This window comes from Salvia splendens, chromosome 7, assembly GCF_004379255.2.
Source record: "Salvia splendens isolate huo1 chromosome 7, SspV2, whole genome shotgun sequence".
NCBI classification, from domain to species: domain Eukaryota; kingdom Viridiplantae; phylum Streptophyta; class Magnoliopsida; order Lamiales; family Lamiaceae; genus Salvia; species Salvia splendens.
The window spans coordinates 17,810,626-17,834,715 of record NC_056038.1 but is presented as its reverse complement, the minus strand read 5'-3'; the positions used below and the strand labels follow the sequence as shown (position 1 = coordinate 17,834,715).

Sequence of the window (24,090 nt, the reverse complement as noted above, 5' to 3'; positions counted from 1 at the left end):
AACCCGGGTTTCACTCAATGATGGCTTGACATATCTATATCGATAAAATGTATTTCGGGCATGAGTTCACTGAGTGCATCAAGTACTAAGCCCCTGCATATGTTTTCCCTATGTGCAGGTTGAGCGTGGATGGGAGACGGAAGATGTTGAGCATTGGACAGAGACAGTATTCAATAAATGATCCGGTTGCTATTGTGTCTTCATACATAGTAGTAGCTAACTCTCAAATGCTTCCGCTATGCCAAGTTGTAAAACTCCTATGTTTTCTGTAATCTGTTGGACTATTTTTTTTTACGAACTATGTTGCTTCGTGATCTCAGACTATAATTTGATAATAAAGTTTTGTCTATTGATCTACATGTCGTACCCCCTTGATTGATTCCCCTTTCTTCCCCGCTTCTTAATTCCCCTATTAGTCGCGACCCACCGTACTTTCTATCCTTAGGAAGTGCGGTCGTGACATATCCACTTTCATCTTTCATGTAAAACAAACAATCCATTGTTCCTCTTCACAACTCGCTCTTTTTTCAAATATCAACAAATACTCTTGATAAGTCGTATTCTAGGCCTTGGTTACTGGTCAGTATGATGTGCATAATTGATTATATCTGCAAAACAGTTGCTCAAAGTGTGTAGGTTGAGTGTTCTAGCCAGTAGGCAAAGCTTCAGATACTTCAGGTGAAAAGGGCGTCAGAACGATTACATACTGACCAGTATGCATGCAAAAATGGCTCGAGATGGAGAAGAAGGATAGTTGGGACTGATCAACCACAATTAAGGGCAAAGAAGTCATCTCGCCACGAGGTTTTACCCTAAAATCAAGGGTAAGCCTCCCTATAAAAGGAAGCCACTTGGAGAGAGAGAGGGGACACTCATTCATCATCATCACTCTTAGGTAGAATTCTCTCGGTAGTTCAGTCCTTCAGCCCAGTCCAGAGTCTAGTTCCTCGCCACAGCCATGGTCACTTGAAGATCATCAGTTCGCCGGAGTTCCATTCTCTCGTTCCAGTCAGCACGATCATAGTTAGCAGTTCCATCGCCCGGAGTGGCAAAAACAATCTTTATTTGCTTTCTAGTTAATCTTATTTGCTTTCTCTACGTTGGATCTTTCGCATTTCCAGTATTTTGCTTATTTTGAAGTCTTGGTTGTGATCCAAACGTTTTCTAAATGCTATGAAGTTGTTTTCTAGCATCGGTTCATGTTCGTTTTCGCTTCTTTCTGCCTAGATAGCTTAGATCTAGCTGTTACGGTAATTTCCAGTGTGGAATCACATGTTTTAACTTCTGTAGTTAATCTCTCTGAGTTTGCAAGTCTAGATAGCTGTTAGATTTTAGATCTGAATTAGTTAAGTGTGAAAACCCAGCTTACGTGATTTCTGCCACCCTGCATGTTGACCAGTAAGCATAATTGCAGTTTCAGTGTTCGATCTTTTGATTCGAAGTTTTAATTGTAGATCTGAGCTGTGAAGTTTGTTAATCTGTGTTTCTCATTCATGAAATTTGAGATTGTTGATCTGAGTTTATTCATGTTGAAGAAGATAACATCCACATCCGGACCACTTTTACTTTTTAGTTACTTTTGCTTTTGTCCTTTACTTTTTCTACCTTTTCAGCTGGTACCCTACAGATCTGTCAGTCTAGTCACCTAACTACCTTTTTTCCTCTGATATTATGTTTAACCTTTTATAGTAAACTAGTACTTTCCACATACTTCCTGAAAACCATGTTCCCCACTTTCCACGTACACAGCCGCCTGTCCAACACCTTTCTCACCTCCTAGTCAGTAGAGTACCACCTTAAATTCCAGTCTAGATAAGTCTCAACCCAAAGCGTGGTAGCTAACCAAACCTTTCCAGAATATCACCACAATTTCCAAAACGCATTCATCTCTGTGGGATTCGACCCCTACCTTCACTATACTACCCAGTAGAAGAGGGTTGAGTAATTATTGATACCAGGTTCAGGTTTAGCAGGGACTTCCATACTGATCAGTAGGATACACACTTTGCTTGAAACGACACCTGCACAAACCTGCTCTTTCAACTCTTCTCAACTTGAAATCGATCCCTAATGGAAAGATTCTACTTCCTCGTTCTTATTAAAATTTTCACCTCTCTTTCTCAAAAATTTTCTCATCTTCCTTTCTCCAAAACTTTCTCATACAAGTTTTCTCACAAAAAATTATATTACCACTTTCTCGGTTGAGCGTGGCGAGCCGGGATGTTGAGCCTTCAATACCAAAATTGTGTAGTCTAGCGAAACGAGTCTACACTAAGATAGAAAAAAAAAAGACTCTAGGGTCAAGAGCGGAAGGAAAAATTGTTCTGATTCCACTTTGTCACGCCTGCATTTTCTAAGGATAGAAAACACGGTTGATCGCGACTAGAGGAGGGTTAAAGAAACGGGAAAGAAAGGGGGAAATCAACACACCTCGACCATAGCTCAAAATGAGTTAGAATAGCTCAAATAAAATCAGAGTATCATTTCAACAATCAACAACTAGAAACAAATATTATCTGAACAATACTTGGAAAAAGAAACAATATTTAGCGGAAGCATTCGAGTGTAAAATATTATTATGTGTGAAGACATAATATATTCAGAAAATTTTATTTACTATCTTCTTCACTTTCATGCTCAACACCCACAGCGCCCGTCACCGCTCAACCTGCACATAGGGAAAACACATGCAGGGCTGAGTACTTGATGCACTCAGTGGACTAATGCCGAAAACATTTTCAATAAAAATATTTATCATGACATTAACGAGTGACCTCGGGGTTTAAACTTTGAAAGGGCCCGAGTCACTAAAATATTTCACCAACATCATCATCACCACCAACCTCAACATCATCAACATCACCATACCATATCTGAACATACATGACAAGGAATGTGACCACATTCCAAGCCACTAGACCGGCCAACTCAAAGAGATAGCGCACTATCTACGGGGTGTACACTAGCCTGAGTAGGGACTCACTCACTAGTCAGACCCGAATTCGATTAACCATACATGGCAAAAGCCACTTCAGATAGGTCCCATAGCAACACAAAAATATGGCATGACAAACATATTTCCCAAAAATAAATATACTTAGGACATAGTCTTTATTTAAAAAGAAAGCTCACCTCTAAAGCTGAACTCCTCAACTTGTTAATCGGTTCCGTTGTCAAAAAGCATGCAAAATCCCCTTCGATCCATTTTTCAGTGACTTTAGCACATCGAAAAGCTCTCGTCATTCTCTTATACAAATTCTAGACCAACTCAAATAAACAAGCGCCAGCCTCCTCTCTTATTCTCATTACGTAACTTCCAAAAATGGGATTTGAAAATGTCCAATTCCTTCCTCAATCATCCATCACTTCTCTCTTTCTCTTTCTCTCTCTCTCATCTGTCGCCTACTCTCTCTCTTGCTACTTCTTTTCTAAAACAGTCTCTCTCTCACTCTCAACTTTCTTCTCCAATATTTTACGAAATCAGAGGCTCACTCTTGTCTCCAATCCCTCTCCATCTCTCCATCGACTCTCTCTCAACCTCTCATCTCTCTCAATTCAAAATCAGGAGAATTCCCCAAATCCACAACTCCTCCGCCGAACAAAGTATCACCCAGTTTCCCAATCTCAATTTCAAATCTGTAATTGGAACCCGAAAAGAGTCGCCTTCATTTTCTCTCTCTGCCCTCCAATCTGGGTTCCGCCATCACCGTCGGCAAGCTCAACAGCTCAACTCCTTCTGCCAACCTTCTTCCTTGCGTCTCTCTCAAAATCCTTAATTTCAAAATCTCATCTCTCTATCTCCATGATGCAACCCCAATTTCCTCTCCCTCGATCTCACGCCGAGCCACCGTCGTTATCCTCTCCTTCATAAATTTCTGCGCCGACGTTAATCGTTGCTCCAGCCGGCGCCTTGCCCACTCCAGTGAACCCCCCCACCGGGGCTGTTGCTGCTGCTGAGAACAACCACTCTGAGAACAGCTGCTACGCCGTCGCCTCCGACTCATCGCCTTTCTGTCGTTGGCATTAGACGTATACAGCTGCCTTTTTCTCTTATCCCTTGCTCAACTATCGGTTTCTCTCCAAATTGTGAAAGGTAGTGGTAATTGCGAAATTGGTTGAATCCGATAGAATCGTGGACTTGTGGGCTGATATGTACGTGTAGATAACTGATTTTTCGGAATCATGGGAGGTAGAAATCGGATTTTGTGGAACAGAAATTGGGTGAGACTAATCTCACGTTAAATTCTTGCATATTCATAGTGGGATGAAAATTAATAAATTATTTGGGCTCATAATAATTGGATTTCAAATTGGGCTAAAAGGAATAATTGCCCTAGGCCCAAAAGGAAGTTGAAAAGGACTTCCAAAAGTTGGTGACGAAGAATTAGGCTTCATACAAATAAAGAAAAAGATGCTAGCCCAAATTCAATAATAAAAACACCGGCTATTCCATCAACATCTAAAAGAATTGAAGGAAAATTTTCGGCTACACAAACGACGTCCCTTCAAGAACAACTAAAAAGATAGAAAAAGTCGGGGTATTACACGAGCACTGCCGGAGTGGAGTTTCGAGATCCTGCGCAACTCACCTTCGATCCCATGGAGCTCCGCCTTGACCCTGAGCATCGGATCTCCAACACATATTGTCCTTTGCCGGAAATAAAATGGAGAATCAGTGGAATGATAGATGAAAGATATAGAGAGAGGGAGAGGACAGAGTCTGTGGGTTTCAGATTTACAAGGAAGAAGACGATTTTAATTCAATAATTAATAAATTATGTTGGTGAAATGGGCTAAATATTTGGGCCTACTACTAAAATCAGTCGGCTCTTCTATAAAAAATGTGACCGGGTAGATTTATTTATGTAGGATAGTTATTGATTTACTAATCTCTTCATCCCACTTTAAATTATTTTAGGAGTAAAATGGAGAACAAAGTAAGACAGCGGGGAAAAAATAAAATGTGTCACTTAGAATGAAATACTATATAGAAAAGAAAAAAATGTGTCACTTAGAATAGGACGGGGGAGTATATTCATAACTTTTATCCATGATAATTTATATTATTTTTATTGAGTATATTAACTTTTTTCTAAATTATTGATAAATATCAATGTGTTGTTTAAAATATTAAAAATAACTTTAAAATAAAACTATTTAATTATAATATGTTTTTTAAAAATAATTATTTAAATATTATATTTATTATTATCTTGTAGTACTTACTATATTCGATCCCACGAGTTTCAATTCATGGATCTACCATTGGCGTGAAACGTTCACGCCCCTAGCACTTGAACTAGGATTAATCTCTTTTTCTCTCTACAAATTCACTCCGATAGGCAAAAGTCAAAACCCTATCAAACGCATATGTTGACATTCGACTTCCCAACTGCAGAGTTAATATTTTTTGTCTTTCTCTTTCCAACTCGTTTAGATTTGTTTCTATCATCTTAGCACGTATTACCTTCGTGTCATTTTATGTTGAACTAGTTATGGAGGACCAACAATGATACGATCATTGGTTCCGAGCCTCAAGAGTCACTAGTACACCTTGAGCCGTGGATATTCTGCCTCCCCTCCCCCAAGAATTAGGGCAAAGTTATGCCAAGTGGCTAAGTTGCAATCGGACTATTCGGATGACGTCCAAACTCTGCACATAGGCCACCATTGTCTTCGTCTTCAAAAGAGCTTCGCGTGAGTATTTTGAACACATCAATCAGAGTCCGGTGGAGAGAGTTATAGCCGTTTTACAAAACCCGCACACTGAAATGTGGGTGACTCCAGAGAGAACGCGCGGCCCGGCGAATTGAGGGAGTTTTGGTCGATTTTGGCATAGAGTTTGCCCGGTCGGGCGAAATAGGAGTGGGAAACGCCCGAGCGGATATTTTGCACTTCATTGCCGAATTTATCCATTTTTAAGGCTTTTTCTTGAGTTTTTAACCCCAACTATATACTCCCTCTTTTCCATTAAAAATGAAACGTTTTCCTTTTTTGGTTGCCCCATTAAAAATGAAACGTTTTCTAAAATAGAAATAACTCTATCTCTACTTTTTCATCTCTCTTACTTTACTCTCTCTTCATTAACTCACAAAACAACACTGCATAAAATCTCATGCCGATTTTCAAATGTTTCATTTTAAGTGGGACGGAGGGAGTATATACTATTTTGTGAGACTTTTAGACTTTGATCAATTATTGAAATTGTATCTCCTTTGTGAGTTTCTCCCTTTGAGGGTTTATCCAGTCTCCTTTGTGCCATGTTCTAGTGTTTTTCGATTCTCGATTTTGGTCTAAGTCAGTTCCTGCCATACTTTTTTTAGCTTGAACAAATCATCTCTCTTGTGTGTGAATTATGTCCTGTGTTGTTGTACATAGAAATAAGTTTAACTTGAGCATTATTTCTTGGTAATTTTTTTATAGATGTAAAGGATGATAAAGATGTATTATTATGTGCTACAATGGCCATGCAAAGTCTTCAAATTCAGATTGCAGAATCCTGTGTTGGTTTCCTGTTTGCAATATTTATAAGATCTTCGTAGTTGGTTTATGTAAAAATGTAGCGGAACCCTCAAGGTCAGTTTGTCAATTACTAGTAGTACTCCCTCCCATTCGTGTTTCATACGTATACATAGTAGTGTAGTCATTTCTCTTTTCATTAAAAGTCAACATATTCCTTCTCAATTACTTTACTCCGTCTTATTTTATTCTCAATTCATCTCTCTACATTTTTTCATTTCCTATTTTACTTAACTCATTTAACATATTTTTTCTTAAATCACGTGCTGAAAAGAAACGTCTTCACTACCGTGGAATAGAGGGAGTAGTATTTTACTCTTATTTGTTAGAGTTTGTTGTATTCTTACCGTAGGGAAGGAACCTGTATCAACATTATTTTGCATCATAGTTGAGGCGAAACTTTTCGACACAAAATTTAAGAAATAAATATTTAGTATGTTAAATAAATAGAAAAAAAGTAAGAGAGAGAAAACGGTAAAAAGGATAGAATAGAAATTGAATAAAGTAGAGAAAATAAAACAATAGATAGTAAACAGTAAAGTAAAAGTGAAAAAAGTGTTTATTATTATGGAAATGACTCAACTTTGAGGGAACTTTTTAAAATGGAAAAATGACTCAACTATGAGGTAACCGAAGGAGTATTAAATGTGTACTTTTTCTTTTCCTTGTATAAATAGATCTCTGAACCATTGGGTTTCTTCTTATAATTGAGATATGGTGTGTAATGTATGATGTATCATTACTTTTCTTACTTTCTCCCATCAAACGGCGAGATTTATGCCATAAACACTCTCCATCCTATCGGGAAAAAAATGCTACGATGGGTGGTCCACGACGGTTTGGACCCAACCATCGTGACATGTCACCATCTACTTATATTAGACCATCTCCAATCATAAACTAAAACCCATTTTTGGTGTAGACAATTTCTCCAACCATACACTTAACACACACCCATTTTTGGGTTTTTCAATGGAATAACACCATATTTGGTGTTACTGTAAAATTTTTGTGAGACAAAAACCCAAAAATGGTGTAAATTTTAAATATGGTGTAAATGGTTGGAGTAAAACTATTTTTTGGTGTAACATATACTCAAAAATGGGTTTGCGTTTGACGTAAATGGTTGGAGATGGCCTTATGTACTCTCTGTGTATATGGCATACTTTACTTTTTAGTGCATCCCAAATAAGATTAAACATTTTATTATAAGAAATAGTAAAATAATTTCATCTCCAATTAATACATCCAACTACTTTTTCTTTCTTCTCTTTCTCTTTTCATTTAATACTTACATCTAACTTTACGCTCTCCACTTAATATTTAATTTGTCCTAACTTTACGCTCTCCACTTAATACTTAATTCGTCTTTTTCCTCTCTATTTAAACATATTAATTAACGACGCCTAAAACTCTATAGTGACTAAGAAATAAGTAATCTTAACAAGGACGAGAGGACGAGAGTAAATGACAACTTAAATTTTCCTAAAAAAGTAGAATGTTGATTGAGAAATTTTACAAATTGCCATAAAAACTTATACAGTTCAATCAAATCATTGTCATTTCCACATGTTTCATTTCCACATGTTTGAAAATTATTACTAATTGATATCATGACTTAATATTTTTTGCAATTGTCTCATTATATTCGGATATAGGAAGTCATACTGACAACACGACCAACCACTTAAATAATGCCATTTTTTCACTTAAATGATGTCGTTATGTTTGTTAAACTAAACTGTCAACAAAACCATGAAATTTGGTTATATTCTGGTCAATCTAGAGATACCCAAGGTTTAGTGAATCGGCGGTTACTCGTGAAATCGGAACCGTGACATTTTGAACTGCGGCGTTTTGCACATAACATGTCGTCTGCCCGCGCGAAGTCTATGGAGTCACTCGCTCTTTAGTGTGCGGCTTTCGTAAATTGGTCATAACTCTTTCATCTAAAATGCGATTAAGGCGTGCGAGGTACTCACACGAAGCTCTTTCGAAGATGAAGACATTGGCGGCCTTGGAAGTGAATTTGGCCATAATTTGAATTGGATGATCAATGTTTGAATCAGGCTCCAACTACATCTTAGCTCCTCACCATGGTCTTTCCTTCTTCTTGGGCCCCAATCTATCCACGGGTCACTGCGTACGAGTGCCTCTTGAGGCTCGACACCCGTGGTCGTATCATCTTATCCTTCTTAGGAATGATTTGTCCTAAAATCCCAGGCTTCTCTTTTCCTCTCATTCTCGGGATGCCCTCGAAAATTATTTGATGCTAGGCGTGTCTTCTCTCTCGTTGTCGGACCCCGATCGATCTAAGGCTCACGTCGCCGGTGAGACTCTTTATGCCCATCACACGTGGTCATATCATTAATTTAATACTCCCTCCGTCCACGAAAAATAGGGCTATTCCATTTATATCCCTCGTTTTGGAAAAATGATAATAAATAGTTAAAGTGAAGAGAAAGAAAAGTAAGAGAGAGAATAATATAGACAAGAGACTTCTCTATATTATTCTCTCTTACTTTTCTTTCTATCCACTTTAACTATTTATTATCATTTTTCCAAAACGAGAGATAAAAATGGAATAGCTCTATTTTTCGTGGACGGAGGGAATATAATTTTTTAATATCGGTGCACAAAAATTTTGTCACAACTTAGTTGGGCGGAGAGAGTAGTTCTTAATAAAATAAATAAAATGTACAACTCTCCCTATCCCACCATAAGTGACCCTTTTTTTTGGGATGTCTCATCCTAAAGGACACATTTCTTAAAATAGAAACTTCACTCTCTTCACCTTTTTTTTCATTTTTACTCTATCATCTTTTTACTTAACTCACAAGACAACACTACATAAACATTCGTGCCGAAAAGGAAATGTTACGCTTACGGTGGGACGGAAGGAGTATTTGTCAAAACCATATACTAATACGATGAATGAACACTCTAAGAGGAACACCTACCCGTCCGCAATCTAAAGATGCTTCACAGTCATTTTGATCGAGTGGACAAGGATATCAAAATATTATGCGGCTTCTATAAGAATGAAGAACAACAATATTAAATATAGCGAATGGAGCTAACATTCTGATGGCGACTACGATGATCTTCCATTAAGACACCGGGAAGGCATTCAAATATGTTAATACTTAAAATATTGTTCGATATTTGGATAGGTGGGCGGGTGACATCCAGTCCAGCAAGGGCTCGAGCTCGGATGGGCGATTCACATGGTGGGTGGCAAATACTCGTCAAGTAGCGGCGGCGGTGGTGGCCAATCCTAGCCCGACGAGGAAAAGGTCGGAAGCTAGTCCGCGAGAACTGATGTAAGGGGCTCGAGCTCCAGTGCGGGTTTGCGACGTCCTCCGACTAGGGCAAAGGCAGCTAAAGCTAGAGGCAGGGGACGAGACGAACCAAGCCTAGAGGCCACCACTTAAGGGGGGCATCCGCAGTTTAATGTTCTTGTTGTTCAGCGCCACAATAGCCGACGCCGCCTGTATAACGTCATTCCAATTGAGAACAAATTACCAAGGATTTCACCTTTTTCAGGGCTCAAATGGGACTCCCCTATGATGACTTGTCGTTTGCGCAGACATAGCAATTTCCACAGCTGCCAACGAGTAATGTTTTTGGATTTTAATTATGTATTTTTTAAATTTTAGGATTATAATTATGTACTGCCGCCGTCCTTTTGTAATAGAGGTATTTCTTTTCAGCACGAATTTAAGAAAATTTGTTTTAAATAAGTTAAGTAAAATAAGAATAAAGTATAAAGGAAAAATGTAGAGAGATGAAGAGAGAGTAAAGAACTTTTTGCTAAAAAAGGAAATCACTTAGCTACAATGGGACGGAGGGAGTATTTTTAAGCCGTTTTCAATTTTAAAATTTTAATTTGCAATTTTAATATTTTTAATTAAGTATTTTTAATAAATTTGTTTGTTAATTAGTTGCAATTTTTAATTGAAGAATTTAAATAGTGGGACTTAGAGCACCCGCAATGGGGCGTCCGATGGCACGCCCTATGACGTCCATCGTCCTCGGGCGCGGACGATGTCCCCATTGTGGGTGCCCGCCATCGTCCGTCCCCTTCGTCCGCGGCCGATCCATAGGGCGCGCCCTATGTCGCGGACGATGGGCTATCATCCGCGCCATTGTGGGATCGGCGGATGATGACGCGGACGATAGGCCATCGTCCGCGCCATCGGGCCCCCATTGCTGGATCGGCGGACGATGGCACGCGTTTTCTATTTTTTGTATAAATACCCCTACCCCACCTTCATTTCTAACAGCCTCGATGGCGAGGATGTTGTTGCAGACGCACAAAATGCTCAAGAAGTGTACGGACCCCGCCGAAGCCGAATATCACCGGGGGTTGATCGATGAGTTGCGCCGGAAGTTGAGAATTGCGTAGATTTTAGCCAACTCAAAACGTGTAACTTTTGTTTAATGAATGCAATCTTCGCTGATTTTTAGTTAATCGTTGTATTTTTTAATTTAGTTTGCATTACATTTTTTAAAACATTTACATTAATTAACAAAACAATAATATAACATTTAAATTAATAACATATAGGGCGCGCCTTAGGGCGCCCCATTGCAGGTGGGGGTAGGAGGATAAAACTGATGACATGACGCCATAAGGCGCGCCTTATAGTGCCCCATTGCTAATGGCAGAGAAGAAATAATAAAGCGATGACAGATTCCCAATGTTGTCGGTTATTAAAAGATGAAGTAAAATTATGCGACTCATAAATTATATAGAAATTAAATGGTTAAGATGGGGTTGTGGATTCATTTTCTAAAGAAAACAAATATTTCTCGAGTCAGTGATAATTTTTCAAATAAAAAAATGATAATCTCATTTTACCGGCGCTAAAAAGATTATAAAAATTAAAAACAAAAATAATGAAATCAAATCCCAACAAAATCCTTAAACCCTAAAACCCTCGATAAAGAGCTCCTTCCGTCACTCCACCAAGCCACCCCCCTCTCTCTTTCTCTCTCTACGAAAAATGGCCCTAAACAACGTTATCCGCAGAGCAGCTTCGCGAGTCGTACCTCTGGCAATCAGGGCTTCCGCCGCAAGTCAGAGGTACCTTCACCACCACCACGGCGCAGCCTGCCCCTGTTGTGCCGCCGTCACCCAACCCTCACTCAATTTCTTCCCTAGGGTATTTCCTTCGGTAGCCCATCACTACTCTACCAAGCCTAAATCGGATGAGTCGCTCGTCCGGGTTATCAAATCCGAGATTCAATGTGCTATTGACACCCAGGAAGAAGACGAGGTTTCAACCCTTTCATTTTTCCTTTCTATTGTTTCGTTTAGCTTAAATTCACAGGAATAATTTATAATCTCTTTTAAATCGATGATTAATCTGATTTATTTGACTTCCATTCTACTGAAATGTTGAGTTTGAGTTTGTTCAGCTGTTGCTTGTTTCAATCTCCCAATTTTTTATTTAATTTCTCTAGTTTTCCTTTGTATTTTGATAAAATTAACCTGCTTAGTTGTTATAATAGTTATATTATCAGATCTTTGACAGTATTCTTTCCGATTTTGCCCAAATAATGGCGACGTTAAACCCTGCCATTCTTGCTATCTATGATCTATCTTCAGTTATGTGATATGCAATTCTCGTATTGTCAGTGCTGCCTCCGTTCCATGTTAATAGAGTTAGTTTCATTTTTGGAAAAATAATACTAGTAATAAATAGTTAAAGTGGAGAAAGAGTAAAAGAAGAGAGATTATTTCTCTGCTTTAACTTCTATTAAGGCGGAACGGAGGGAGTATGTGAGAAGGCTTCATCTGTCAATTTGATGTTGAAGATCATTACTGAAGCTTATGAGCTTAAATTTTCTGTTACGTTGATTTCAATTTTTGTAGGTGGAGGTTCCTGAAGGCTTCCCCTTTAAAATTGAAGACCACCCTGGACAGCAGACTATAACACTGCTCCGTGACTACAACGGAGAAAGCATTTCTGTCGAAGTCCACATGCCTGACATCAGTGGGGAGGAGGATGAGAATGAGAAAGACGATGACGGTGATGCTCAAGATGATGAGCAGGGAAGCCAATCTTGTATCCCATTGGTTGTTAGAGTCTCCAAGCAAAATGGGCCGAGCCTAGAGTTTACTTGCACTGCTTATGCTGATGAGATTGCCATTGATAGCCTGAGCATCAAGGATCCCAACACCTCTGAGGAGCAAGTAGCCTATGAAGGACCTGATTTTGGGTGAGTTTTACTTCCACTCAATATTTATATATTGGATGGTATGCTTTTTTTGGTTGTTGTCGTACTTCATTGCAATGTCTGATGTCGCGGTGGTTGATTTTTCAGGGATTTGGATGAGAATCTGCAGAAATCCTTCCACAAGTTTCTTGAAATCAGAGGAATCAAGCCGAGCACGACAAATTTCTTGCACGAGTACATGATTAACAAGGACAGCAGGGAGTACGTCGCGTGGCTGGAGAATCTTCAGAAGTTTGTTGAGGCTTAAGCTTTGGAGATTAGATAAGCAGTGTGGCTGGGGATTCAAGATCACTCCATGAATTTTCTACTTTCATCTGATTTGGCCCTATTAATTTTGCTTGGTACTTAAGCCTATAAACTTATTATGATTTGCCAGAACTACATATGGGATTTGTGTTTTTTTATGAAGTGATATTTGCTGAATAATTGCATTTGGCATATTACCCTGAATGGAAATTGCTGGTTCAATTTTAGTAATTGAGCTGCATATGAAGTTAAGTTATTCAAATGAATCACAGAACTATAGTTAATATGATTAGATACTGAAAACTGATTTTTCTTGGTGGATATTCTTTGGACTCCTAATCAAAGGTTGCATTTGTGGTGATGTCCAAAATAACACCTAATAACAATGTAACAATGTATTGCTCCATCCATTGACGATCAGTGTAATCTTGTTACCATTTCTGTAAGTTGTGTATCCATTCGAGAACCAATTCTTTATATTTTGATCAACACCGAATGTGTAGTGTAAGATCCATCTCCACTTAAAATCTGTGCCCTTCTTCCTCACCATACTCGAAGGGGGATAGTAGTATTATTTTAGAGATTCAAATGCTCAAAAACTTTAGTTCAATGTTTTTAAGGGAAAGGTTCAAACAGTGAATATCCATAATCCACACACCCCAAAAGAAGGGGGTTAGTAAATGACTAAAGAGATGCTTTAGGGAGTTGAAAATTAGCATAGATATAGAGCTGTCCAAAATAACAACTACTAATATATGCAAGAAAGATAACTAGAAACCAAATTTTATAGCATTTGAGAATATGTATACATGACACCACTGCTTACAAGAATCGAACATAAAAAGAACGACATCTTACTGTACTTGAGTATCAAGTTAGGGGAAAAACCACATCTTGATGAAGATCGACAAGCCCATTGGCAGCACGAATGCTGAGACAACCACAATCATAGTATCAGTGGTTTGTACATAATTCTTGAGGTTCAAACTCTCAAAGCTAGCTGATGCAGCACCAGTAATCAATATGACAATCCACCGAAGAAATTCAAGGGGAATCAGCAACAGAAACTGAACAGACAGGCAATGAAAAACCAGCATAAGATATTGTATGTAGAAGAAAACAACCATGGGGAGACAGTTGATGAAAACCAAAATGCGGCCAATAAAATGTTTCAAGCAGCACAAGCTTGTGTCATCTATTACGTGTTTAGAAGCATATAACTGTCATACATGACGTTCTATCAAGTCCATCTTCTCATTCAACCAGGACAGGTATTAAACTTTGCTTACATAATTCATCAACCAGTGAGGCTCAAAAGGCATTCCAAGAGTGAAGAAAAGAAAGAGAGAAAAGGAGTAGGGGAAATGGGAAAAGAGGTATGTCCTGTAAGAAGATTATTAGTGTAATTACAAGTTTGTAACATGTTTGCAGTTTTATGGTTATTGTGAATAGACACTGTGAATAACCAATTAAATTTCTATAATATCAGATAAAATCAGCAAATATGAATGTAAAACTCTCATGGAAAAGGGTTGAAGCAGTATTTCAGGGAAATAAGCAATTGTTAGAACTTATACCAAAAAATGCTAATATAACAGATACTTACAGAAGTCAAGATGAAAATGAAAAGGGAATATCCCCACAAGAACCAAAAACGTACGAGGCTGACAATTGCACCCAAGTAGTATCCCAGCGGAACAATGAGCGCATATCCATAAATGGAGCCTGCTGCCACATTTACATAGTTGACATCAAATGTCCAAGTGATATTTGGGCTGCCTTTGCTATTCATTAAGTAGGTGGCACAATTCCCAAGTGAGGCAATCACAAAAACCAATGTAGTAGAGATCCAGACAAGACAATTCCCAAGTAAAGAAATGAGCAATGTCATGGGGAGATAATATCCAAGAATTACTCATAACTCGGCATACGAGAGTGGTCAGAGCTTTTAGTATTAAACCGAATACAGGGTCAATGTCATAGTGATACATTGATTGACAATGCACAGTATTGAGCATTTAAAGGATTACATGATCAAATAAACTCAAAATTGTACGGTCCGTCTAAGTATATGGTGGATCAGCATGCATGCATTGTAGGGAGTTACTATTTGTATCCTGGATAATAATGTTCTCTTTACCCTTATCTCCTATAGCTAGAAAATTGGATAATGGGAAAAATACGACAAAATGACAGGGCGACACATAAAAAATTATAGAGCGTTTGATTCTGAAAAGAGAAGATATTGGATGCTGGATCAACTTAGTGATTGATAATCATGATGTATATCACAAAGAAGATAACATCAAAAAGAAAGTGTGTATGAATATATGCTGAATGCTCCCTTCCAGTTGTTTGTTGACTGTTGACCACGAACATACACATATTTAAATAACTTGAGAAAGTAATTACCAAAGGACCTGGAACGATTAAGTAGTTTCCAATGTAAATTGAAGAGATATCTTTAAACAAATAGAGGGACAAAGAATCCAATTCACCCTGTCTGTACATAAACCTATTAACTAACAAGCATGGTATTTGTCATGATGAAGAGAGCAACTATTCAAGCTACTGCCAAGTGACAACACTTGATTCTTCTATTGACTATTGACTCACCAATACTAAGCATGTCATGCGGATTGTTAAATTCCCATTAATTTATATGCTGCATATTACTATATCTATTCATAATTTCAAGAGTATAATGGTTTCTGAAACAAGAATAGGTTAGGTTAAATGGCAACCGCCCACAGCTCTACCGGGAATTGATCACTTTAGGTCCAAATCGAAGACTAAGTAGCAATTCAAAATTTCAAAGTAAGCACATGGATTTAAAGTTATTGAACTCGGCAATCACAGCAGTTTAGCAGGTTGCACAAACTAGAGTTACTACATGCAAGCAGCGTAGAATCGAAAGTGTTGGAATCAATATAAATGATCGAGCAAGAACAAGCTATACTTTGAGAGAACAATATTGAAGAAGGTTTGGAGAGAATTGTATAGAATCTTTATTGAACTCAAGAAGAAACAAAATGGATCACTCATTTACAATGAACTCTCTCTACTACTTATACACATCAAGAAAACAAAGTAAGTGAGCAAGAGCTTCACTTCTTGATCAGTTACAACAACCAAGAACTAATCTTCAAACGGCTAGTAGCCGTTGGAATCTTAACTAACTTTTGAATTTTCCATCTTGATCGTGTGTTGTGCATTCCACCTTCACTTCTTATTCACATGCATTGTTCAATTAGTTAATCCTTACAACAATCTCCACCTTGACTAGTGAAGTAATGCTCAGAAATTTACCTCAGACAATCCTATCAACTTGGAGCAATAGCCAAATTTTTCCTTGCTCAATGGTTTGGTGAGCATGTCAGCCGGATTATGGGTTGTGCTGATCTTCACCAGCTTCACTCGGCCACACTCCACCTCATCCCTTATGAAGTGCAACCTCACATCAATGTGTTTACTTCTTTCATGGAACATTTGGTGCTTAGCAAGACACAAAGCTCCATTGTTATCACAATGCACTGTAACACTTCCTTGTTGCACTCCAAATTCTGCTATGAGCCCGAGTAGCCACTTCCCTTCTTTCACTGCTGAAGTCAAGGACATATACTCAGCTTCGGTTGTTGACAAGGCAACCACATTCTGTAGGCTAGACTTCCAACAAATAGTTGATCAAAACAATGTGAAAACGTAGCCAGTCTGTGACCTCCTTGTGTCCAGATTTACTGCATAATCTGAATCACAATAGCCCACTAAAGGCTCCATCTCAGCTCCATTATCATCAGAGAACACTATAGCAAGCTTATTTGCACCTCCCAGATATCTGAGTGTCCATTTAAGGGCACTCCAATGCTGTCTGCCAAAATCTGCCATGTATCTACTGGTTGTGCTTATAGCATGTGCTATGTCAGGCCTTGTACATATCATTAAGTACATCAGGCTTCCTACAATATTGGAGTAAGGCACCAACTCCATTTCCATCCTTTCTTCATCTGTCTTGGCCCTCTAGTCTTTAGTCAGTTTGAAATGCATGGTTTGTCCACTCTGAATTTCTTCAAAGTCTTATGGATATAATCAGTCTGGAATAGCCATAGCTTCTTCTTCTTCTTCTTCTTCTTCTTCTTCTTCTTCTTCCTGTCTCTAATTATATCCGTTCCAAGGATTCTTCTTGCATTGCCCAAATCCTTCATTTCAAAGTCTGACTTGAGTTGCTGCTTAACTTTCATTATTTCTGTCATGTCTGGACCTGATATAAGCATATCGTCTACATATAGGAGTAGATAGATGTGCCCCTTGTTTCTTTGCTTCTTCACAAACACACAACTATCATATAGGGATCTAGTGAACCCCAGATTTGTCAAACTCCCTCCAAACTTCAAATACCACTGCCTACTGCTTTGAGTCCATATATGCTCTTTTTCAACATGCACACTTTATGTTCTGATCCAGGAATCTCAAAGCCTTGTGGCTGGCACATATAGATAGTTTCTTCAAGATATACATTTAGAAAGGTTGTTTTGACATTCAGTTGCTCCAATTCCCAACCTTCCTTTGCTGCTACTGCTAGGACAATCCGAATGGAGTTATGTTTGACAACTGGCAAATACACCTGATTGAAGTCTATCCCCTCTTCTTGGTTGAACCCTTTAGCAACAAGCCTAGCTTTAAACCTTATCTTTTGTGCATCAGCTGTCTCAATTTTCTTCTTGAATACCCATTAGCACCCAATAATCTTTCTGAACTCTACCTTATCTACCAGAATCCAAGTCTTGTTGCTAACCAAGGATTCAACTTCTTCTTTCATAGCCTGGATCCATTGATCCCTCTCTGGTCTATTCACAGCTTCAGTGTAGGAGCTAGGCTCAGTGGACTCTAACTCCTCAGCCACATGGAGAGCATAATAGAGCATCTCATAATCATCAAATCTTGCTGATTTTCTTACATTTGCTCTCCTTGGTCTGTCTCTAGCCATTTGATACTCTTGTTGATCATCTGGATGTGACTGATCTGTATTCTCCAAATCTTGGCTTCGACCATCTACTCCACCTGCTTCATCTGCTTCTCTACTTGTATCATCAGATGAAGCATTCTGTTTTTCAATCAGTGGAGAATCGAAATCAGTTGTCCCAGCTGTTGTCTCAGCTTCCTTTCCATGATTCTTACTGGTCAAGAATGGCATGTTGTCCTCAAGAAACACAACATCTTTGCTAATGACAATCTTCTGGTTCCCAGGCTCTAAGCACCAGAGCCTATACCCCTTCACTCCTCTTTGATAGCCTATCATCACACATTGCAAGGCTCCTGCATTCAATTTACCCTGTTTCATATGTGCAAAAGCCTTACACCCAAAAGGCTTCAATCTGGAGTAATCAGGCTTTGTGCCATGCCATTTTTCATCTGGTATAGAGCCTCCAATAGCTGAGGGAGGACACTTATTTATCAAATAAGCTGCAGTGCTCATAGCTTCTGCCCAGAATTCCTTCCCTATCCCAGAAGAAGACAGAAGACACCTCACCCTTTCTAGCAAGGTGCGGTTCATCCTCTCTGCAACACCATTCTGCTGTGGATTTGCTGGAACGGTCCTATGTCTTCTAATGCCTTTTTCTTTGCAGAATGTCTCAAACTCCTTTGATAAGTACTCCAATCCATTATCAGTTCTGAGCACCTTAGGACATCTACCCTTCTCAGTCTCCATCTTCTTGCACCATGCCTCTGATTTTTCTTTCAAGATATAGAGCCATACTTTTCTTGAGAAATCATCTATGATGGACATATAATATTTTCCTCCACCAAGACTCTTGATTGTAGATGGCCCCCACAGATCCGAATGAACATAATCAAGAGCAGAAGTTGAAGTATGATTACCTGCTGGGAATGAGATCTTCTTTACTTTTCCAAGCAGGTAATCTTCACATTTCTCCATGTGTTCTTTGTTGCCTACTTCAATCAGCTGCATCTTGATCAATGCCTTTAAAGTCCCTTCAGCAGGATGCCCCAGCTTCAGGTGCCAGCATCTGATGTTATTTGTTACAGCAACATGGGATTCACCAGAAATGACAGTAGCTTGAAGATAGTATAGGCTGCCAGCTCTGTGGGCCACCATCTTGACTTCTTGGTTCTTGCAAACCTTCATCTCTCCATTTTCTGACACAAATGAATATCCCTTTCTTTCAAGAGTGCCAAGAGACACAAGATTCCTCTTGACCTCTGGGATATACCTAACTTGTGTGAGAATCTTCACAGATCCATCATTTAGTTTCAGCTTTATATTGCCTATGCCCTTAATGTTGCAAGCTTTATTATTGCCTAGCAGTACTGATCCATTACCCTCAACCAGATCATGGAACCACTCCAAATTTGGGCATATGTGGAATGAGCAACCTGAGTCCATTATCCAAGAACCCTTCTCTATTCTATCCATCACATTCATGACCTCAGCCACATCTTCTCCATCACTACTGATAACATTTGTATGTAACTTGCTTTCTGAGGCCATTTTCTTCTTCCAGCCAAAGCAGTCCCTTTTAAATGCCCCAGCTTCTTGCACCAGTGGCAAGATCTGGTCTCTTTCACTCCAGATGCTTCAAATTTTGGCTGCCCAAATTTCTTCTTGAACTTCTTCTTGTTCCACTTCTTGATGTTAAGAGATTCTGACTGAGATTCTGAACTCTTTGAGCTGTTCTTCTGCAACTCCTTGGCCATGAGTGCAAAATATACTTCATTATAGGTGATGGCCTTGTCTCTCCCATAAAGAATAGCATCCCTCAACTGATCATATGAGATGAGCAAGGCAGTCAAGACCATAATTGCCTTGTCTTCATCATTCATCTTGACATCTATTGCCTCAAGATCATCAACAGACTTGCAAAAGTCCTCTAGCTGCTCCACAATCGATTTATCTTCAGAGAAACTATATGAATAAAGCCTTCTCTTCATATATAAACGATTAGCCAGAGACTTGGCCAATTAGACATCATCCAGCTTCTTCAAGATCCCAGATGCAGTGGTTTCCCCTTGGACTTCTCTTAACACCTTGTCTCCCAAATATAAAATGACAGCGCTATGAGCTTTCATCTGCATCTCATCGAACTTGGCCTGAGCTTTCTCATCTAGTGGAGGAGCCTTTCCCTTGCCATCTGATTCAGCCGAAGTCAGAATTGCTGCAAGGCCTTGTTGCACTAGAACCGCCCTCATCTTCATTTTCCATAAGCCATAGTCATTTTTCCCTGAGAACTTCTCTGTCTCGAGCCTTGCTGCCATTGTTACACACTTGATCGATCAATTAGCCTTCCCACAGACGGCGCCAGTTGTTGGAATCAATACAAATGATCGAGCAAGAACAAGCTATACTTTAAGAGAACAATATTGAAGAAGGTTTGGGGAGAATTGTATAGAATCTTTATTGAACTCAAGAAGAAACAAAATGGATCACTCATTTACAACGAACTCTCTCTACTACTTATACACATCAAGAAAACAAAGTAAGTGAGCAAGAGCTTCACTTCTTGATCAGTTACAACCACCAAGAACTAATCTTCAAACGGCTAGTAGTTGTTGGAATCTTAACTAACTTTTGAATTCTCCATCTTGATTGTGTGTTGTGCATTCCACCTTCACTTCTCATGCACATGCATTCTTCAACTAGTTAATCCTTACAACAGAAAGAAATTCTTCTATGAATTTCAGGCTTCCAGAAAATGATTACATGTCCATTACCCTCTAAATAATACTAACACTACCTCTCTTTCTTTCACTGTCCATAAATAAGGTGCCTATTTTGGTTTTTGCATATCAGCAGACACCTTTAATTCTTTACGTGCATCAATTCAAAGAGGCAGGCCACTAACAAATTGGAATCAATTTAATTGTGATGAAGATCAAAGACACTATAAAAAACATTATGTAGTGATCATAAATGATTTCAAGAAAAACTGAATCAAAAATATATCAAGCGAAGAGGGAGCTTTCAAAACGGACCACGAATTACAGATCAAAATGATGCATTATAGACATCATCCTGCACGCAATAATTGACGGCAATTTCTCTTGAATGGAAGTTTAATACTCCATCTGTCCAATTAGAAATGAAACATTTTCCTTTTTCGTCTGTCCTATTAAAAATGAAACGTTTCTAAAAATAGAAACAATACTCTCTACTTTTTTTCTCTCTTACTTTACTCTCTCTTCATTAACTCACAAAACAACACTACATAAAATCTCGTGCCGAAAAACAAATGTTGCATATTTAATGGGACGGAGGGAGTATGTGATAACACTTTTTATCAGCACTACAAATACATGCAAGTATACATAGTATATATAAAATATAACTAAAGGTCAATACCGGATATCGAACATAGGGAAAACACTCATAAATTAACTACATTCTACTAAGCTTCTTTCACTATTTAGAAAACCGAAAGTTTTGGAATTTTGAAAACTAAAAACAGTTTGAAAGCAATAAACAACTGATTGCAAGTAACTAAAGAGGTAAAATATGAGAGATAAGAGAATTTTAGGGATGCGTATTCACAATTATGGTTATACAAATTCCAACTACAATACCCTAACACAGTTTATACTTCGATAGAACGAGTCACATAAGTTTTGTCCAAGCGGCACAAGTGTAGATTACTAACACTAGAGTTGTCAATCCTAAATCCGTAACTCTCAAAAGCTCCTAAGACCCTTATAAAGTCCTCACTCTCAATTAACAGTGTCGTTTTAAGGGAAGCTAATTGTAGTGTCTACTAAGTGGACCTAACTCGCCAACCTCCTCTCACGATTATGTAGTAAGTTATATTAATTCATCACCGAATGTGTCACTCAAACGTGAAGCATTATCCAACAACTTAGGGAAGAAACGAAGTAAAAACAAAACGGGTATTAAATAGAAAACGGAATTGTATAACACATCCCTAAAATCATATGAATTTAGTTACACATGATAGAATAAGCTAAAAACATAGATTGTAAGGAAGTCATAAAGAAAATAAGAACTAAAGCAAATAAAACTCAAAGGTTGAATGCTTGTAGCCTTGATCATCTCTTGATTCCTTCTTCAACCCCTTGTACTATGAAATACTCTCAAATTTAAGCTCTAGAATTAAATGGCAAAAAGAAGATCCTTAATGAAGAGGTTTGAGGGGTATATATAGAGGTATTTTTGAACAGCAGCAAATAAGGTCAAAAGTGGCTAAGTTTGGTAAATCTTGGGGAGAAAGTAGATCAATTCTGTGCGCCGCGTTTTTGCAGTGGGCCGCTACACCTTTGCCAGCGGTCGCTGCGGGTTGATCCGTAGCCTCTGCCTCTTGGATAGCAGTCGCTACACTGTGTTGCAGCGGTCGCTGTGAATAATCCTGTAGCTTCGAAAACTCTTGGAGGGGTCACTGGGCGTGTTCTTCGTTTCAGCACAACTTTCTCCGGAGCGGACCGCTACTGGCTCAGCGGTCGTTGGGCCCCAGCGGACCGCTGGGCGTCTCAATTGCTACAGATTTTCAACTTCGACTTTTTGCTGTCTTTTAAGGCTCAAATATGCACATTTATCACAAAACATGTCAAAATACCAAAATGGATAAAATATACAAAATATGGATATGAATTATGATTTTGACATTAAAAACGGACCAAATAAAGGTCTTAAAATAGTGCAAAATTCGAACGTATCAATATGCAACCTAGATATCATGGATTTCAGTGGAGTAGAACACTAGAATTTGTTATTTGTAGAAGGCTAAAAGCATAACCATAGCATCAATGACCACATGTGTTTCTTGTGCAGTACTTACAAATTACGTGGATAAACTGCAATAGTAATACACTATTAGCTACCTTTGTTTCAGAACCATGATAGGATTTCCTTCATTGAAATGGTGATTCTGCTAATGCAGCAACAACTGAGAAATATCAGAGAAATAAACGTAAAAAGGTTTGCTAGTTGACGAAGCATAACTAATAGGAAAGAAGATGCTAATTTTTTTAACAATACAGTAACACGATGGAGTATTTAAACAATTCATATAAATAAAGGAATCTATTACTTACCAGCATTACCACTGGGAGCGCCTACAGTTTGGTATCCCTGACTATTAACATTGGGAGGAAATAATTGCAAGTTTGCTCCTGGAACTATATGAAATTCATAGTCAAGGAATGCATTATGAAGGAAACTAGCAAAGATATAGCGTACCTTCCGAGTTAGTGGTTTTCTTATCTTCACTAACAACAGCCTGTGCATATCCAGACATGTAAATTCATGACTAGGAACCACTTATATCTATTATTCCAAAATATTGGAATAACATATTGACAATCTCAAATGCTTACGATCATAAAATAGCAATCATAGACAAAGAAGCCACATTCTATCACCCCCAAAACCATAAAAATGGAATTCGTCACATAAAAAAGGTAACAAACTTGTTTAATACTCAAATTTCCAGCTAGTCTTCCTACTAAACCTCAAATGAAGTTGGGAACAATTCTCTATTTCAAATACTCTATCACAATGTGATAACTAAAGCGCGAAAATATGGGGATAGAAATAGCAATGGAAACTCAATAAGCGTACCGGAACGGAGCCAACAAAGTGGCTGCTGGGGATGTGTTGCATTAATAGGCTGAAAATGTACATTAAAGGGGTAGATTTGGAAACATTGGAATTATTCCATCCATTTCAAAACTGCAGGTGCACTAAGGCTATCCACAATGGCGCCTAGCGCACCGCCTAGCCGAGCGCCGGCGCTAGGCGGTCGCTAGGCGAACCATTGCAGCTTCCGAAAACAGCCGAGCGGTTTTTCGGAATTAAAAATCGCCTAGCGCTAGGCGGTCGACGGGCGCTGGGCGATGCGCTGGGTGATCCGCTCGGCGCCATTGCAGCGTCGGGATCGCCCAGCGCATCGCCCAGCGGTTTTTTTGTTTTTTTTTTTAAATTTTCGAGACACTATATATACACGATTTGCACTTCATTTTCATTCGCACCACTTGTATTAACGAGTACTCTCTCTATCTTAATGTAATTTTTATTATTAATGTAATTTTTATTATTAATGTACTTTTTAAAATTTT

The 24,090-nt window shown here is 38.6% G+C and overlaps 2 protein-coding genes across 2 annotated transcripts; one reads left to right on the top strand and one right to left on the bottom strand.

The window, feature by feature from the left end:
* Nucleotides 1-11,445: 11,445 nt before the first annotated feature.
* LOC121742557 (uncharacterized protein At2g39795, mitochondrial-like) lies at nucleotides 11,446-13,242 on the top strand. Its single transcript, XM_042135723.1, has 3 exons — nucleotides 11,446-11,801; nucleotides 12,401-12,747; nucleotides 12,853-13,242. Exons 1-3 carry the CDS (start codon nucleotides 11,529-11,531, stop codon nucleotides 13,010-13,012), a joined length of 780 nt encoding a protein of 259 aa, XP_041991657.1. The 5' UTR covers nucleotides 11,446-11,528; the 3' UTR covers nucleotides 13,013-13,242.
* Nucleotides 13,243-13,886: 644 nt separating this feature from the next.
* LOC121810514 (protein YIPF1 homolog) lies at nucleotides 13,887-23,635 on the bottom strand. Its single transcript, XM_042211274.1, has 7 exons — nucleotides 23,594-23,635; nucleotides 23,213-23,252; nucleotides 23,077-23,151; nucleotides 18,070-18,089; nucleotides 15,322-15,373; nucleotides 14,618-14,925; nucleotides 13,887-14,078 (listed from the first exon to the last, which is right to left on the bottom strand). Exons 1-7 carry the CDS (start codon nucleotides 23,633-23,635, stop codon nucleotides 13,887-13,889), a joined length of 729 nt encoding a protein of 242 aa, XP_042067208.1.
* Nucleotides 23,636-24,090: the final 455 nt, after the last annotated feature.

What these genes read in the sequence shown, in the direction of transcription:
- LOC121742557 (XM_042135723.1), top strand. Translation starts at nt 11,529, where the DNA reads ATGGCCCTAAACAACGTTATCCGCAGAGCAGCTTCGCGAGTCGTACCT. An exon ending in ACACCCAGGAAGAAGACGAG is followed by an intron (nt 11,802 to 12,400) that starts GTTTCAACCCTT and finishes CAATTTTTGTAG; the next exon opens with GTGGAGGTTCCTGAAGGCTT. An exon ending in TATGAAGGACCTGATTTTGG is followed by an intron (nt 12,748 to 12,852) that starts GTGAGTTTTACT and finishes TTGATTTTTCAG; the next exon opens with GGATTTGGATGAGAATCTGC.
- LOC121810514 (XM_042211274.1), bottom strand. Translation starts at nt 23,635, where the DNA reads ATGCAACACATCCCCAGCAGCCACTTTGTTGGCTCCGTTCCG. An exon ending in AACTGTAGGCGCTCCCAGTG is followed by an intron (nt 18,090 to 23,076) that starts GTAATGCTGGTA and finishes TGATGATACAAG; the next exon opens with TAGAGAAGCAGATGAAGCAG. An exon ending in TAGAGAAGCAGATGAAGCAG is followed by an intron (nt 15,374 to 18,069) that starts GTGGAGTAGATG and finishes CGTGGTCAACAG; the next exon opens with TCAACAAACAACTGGAAGGG.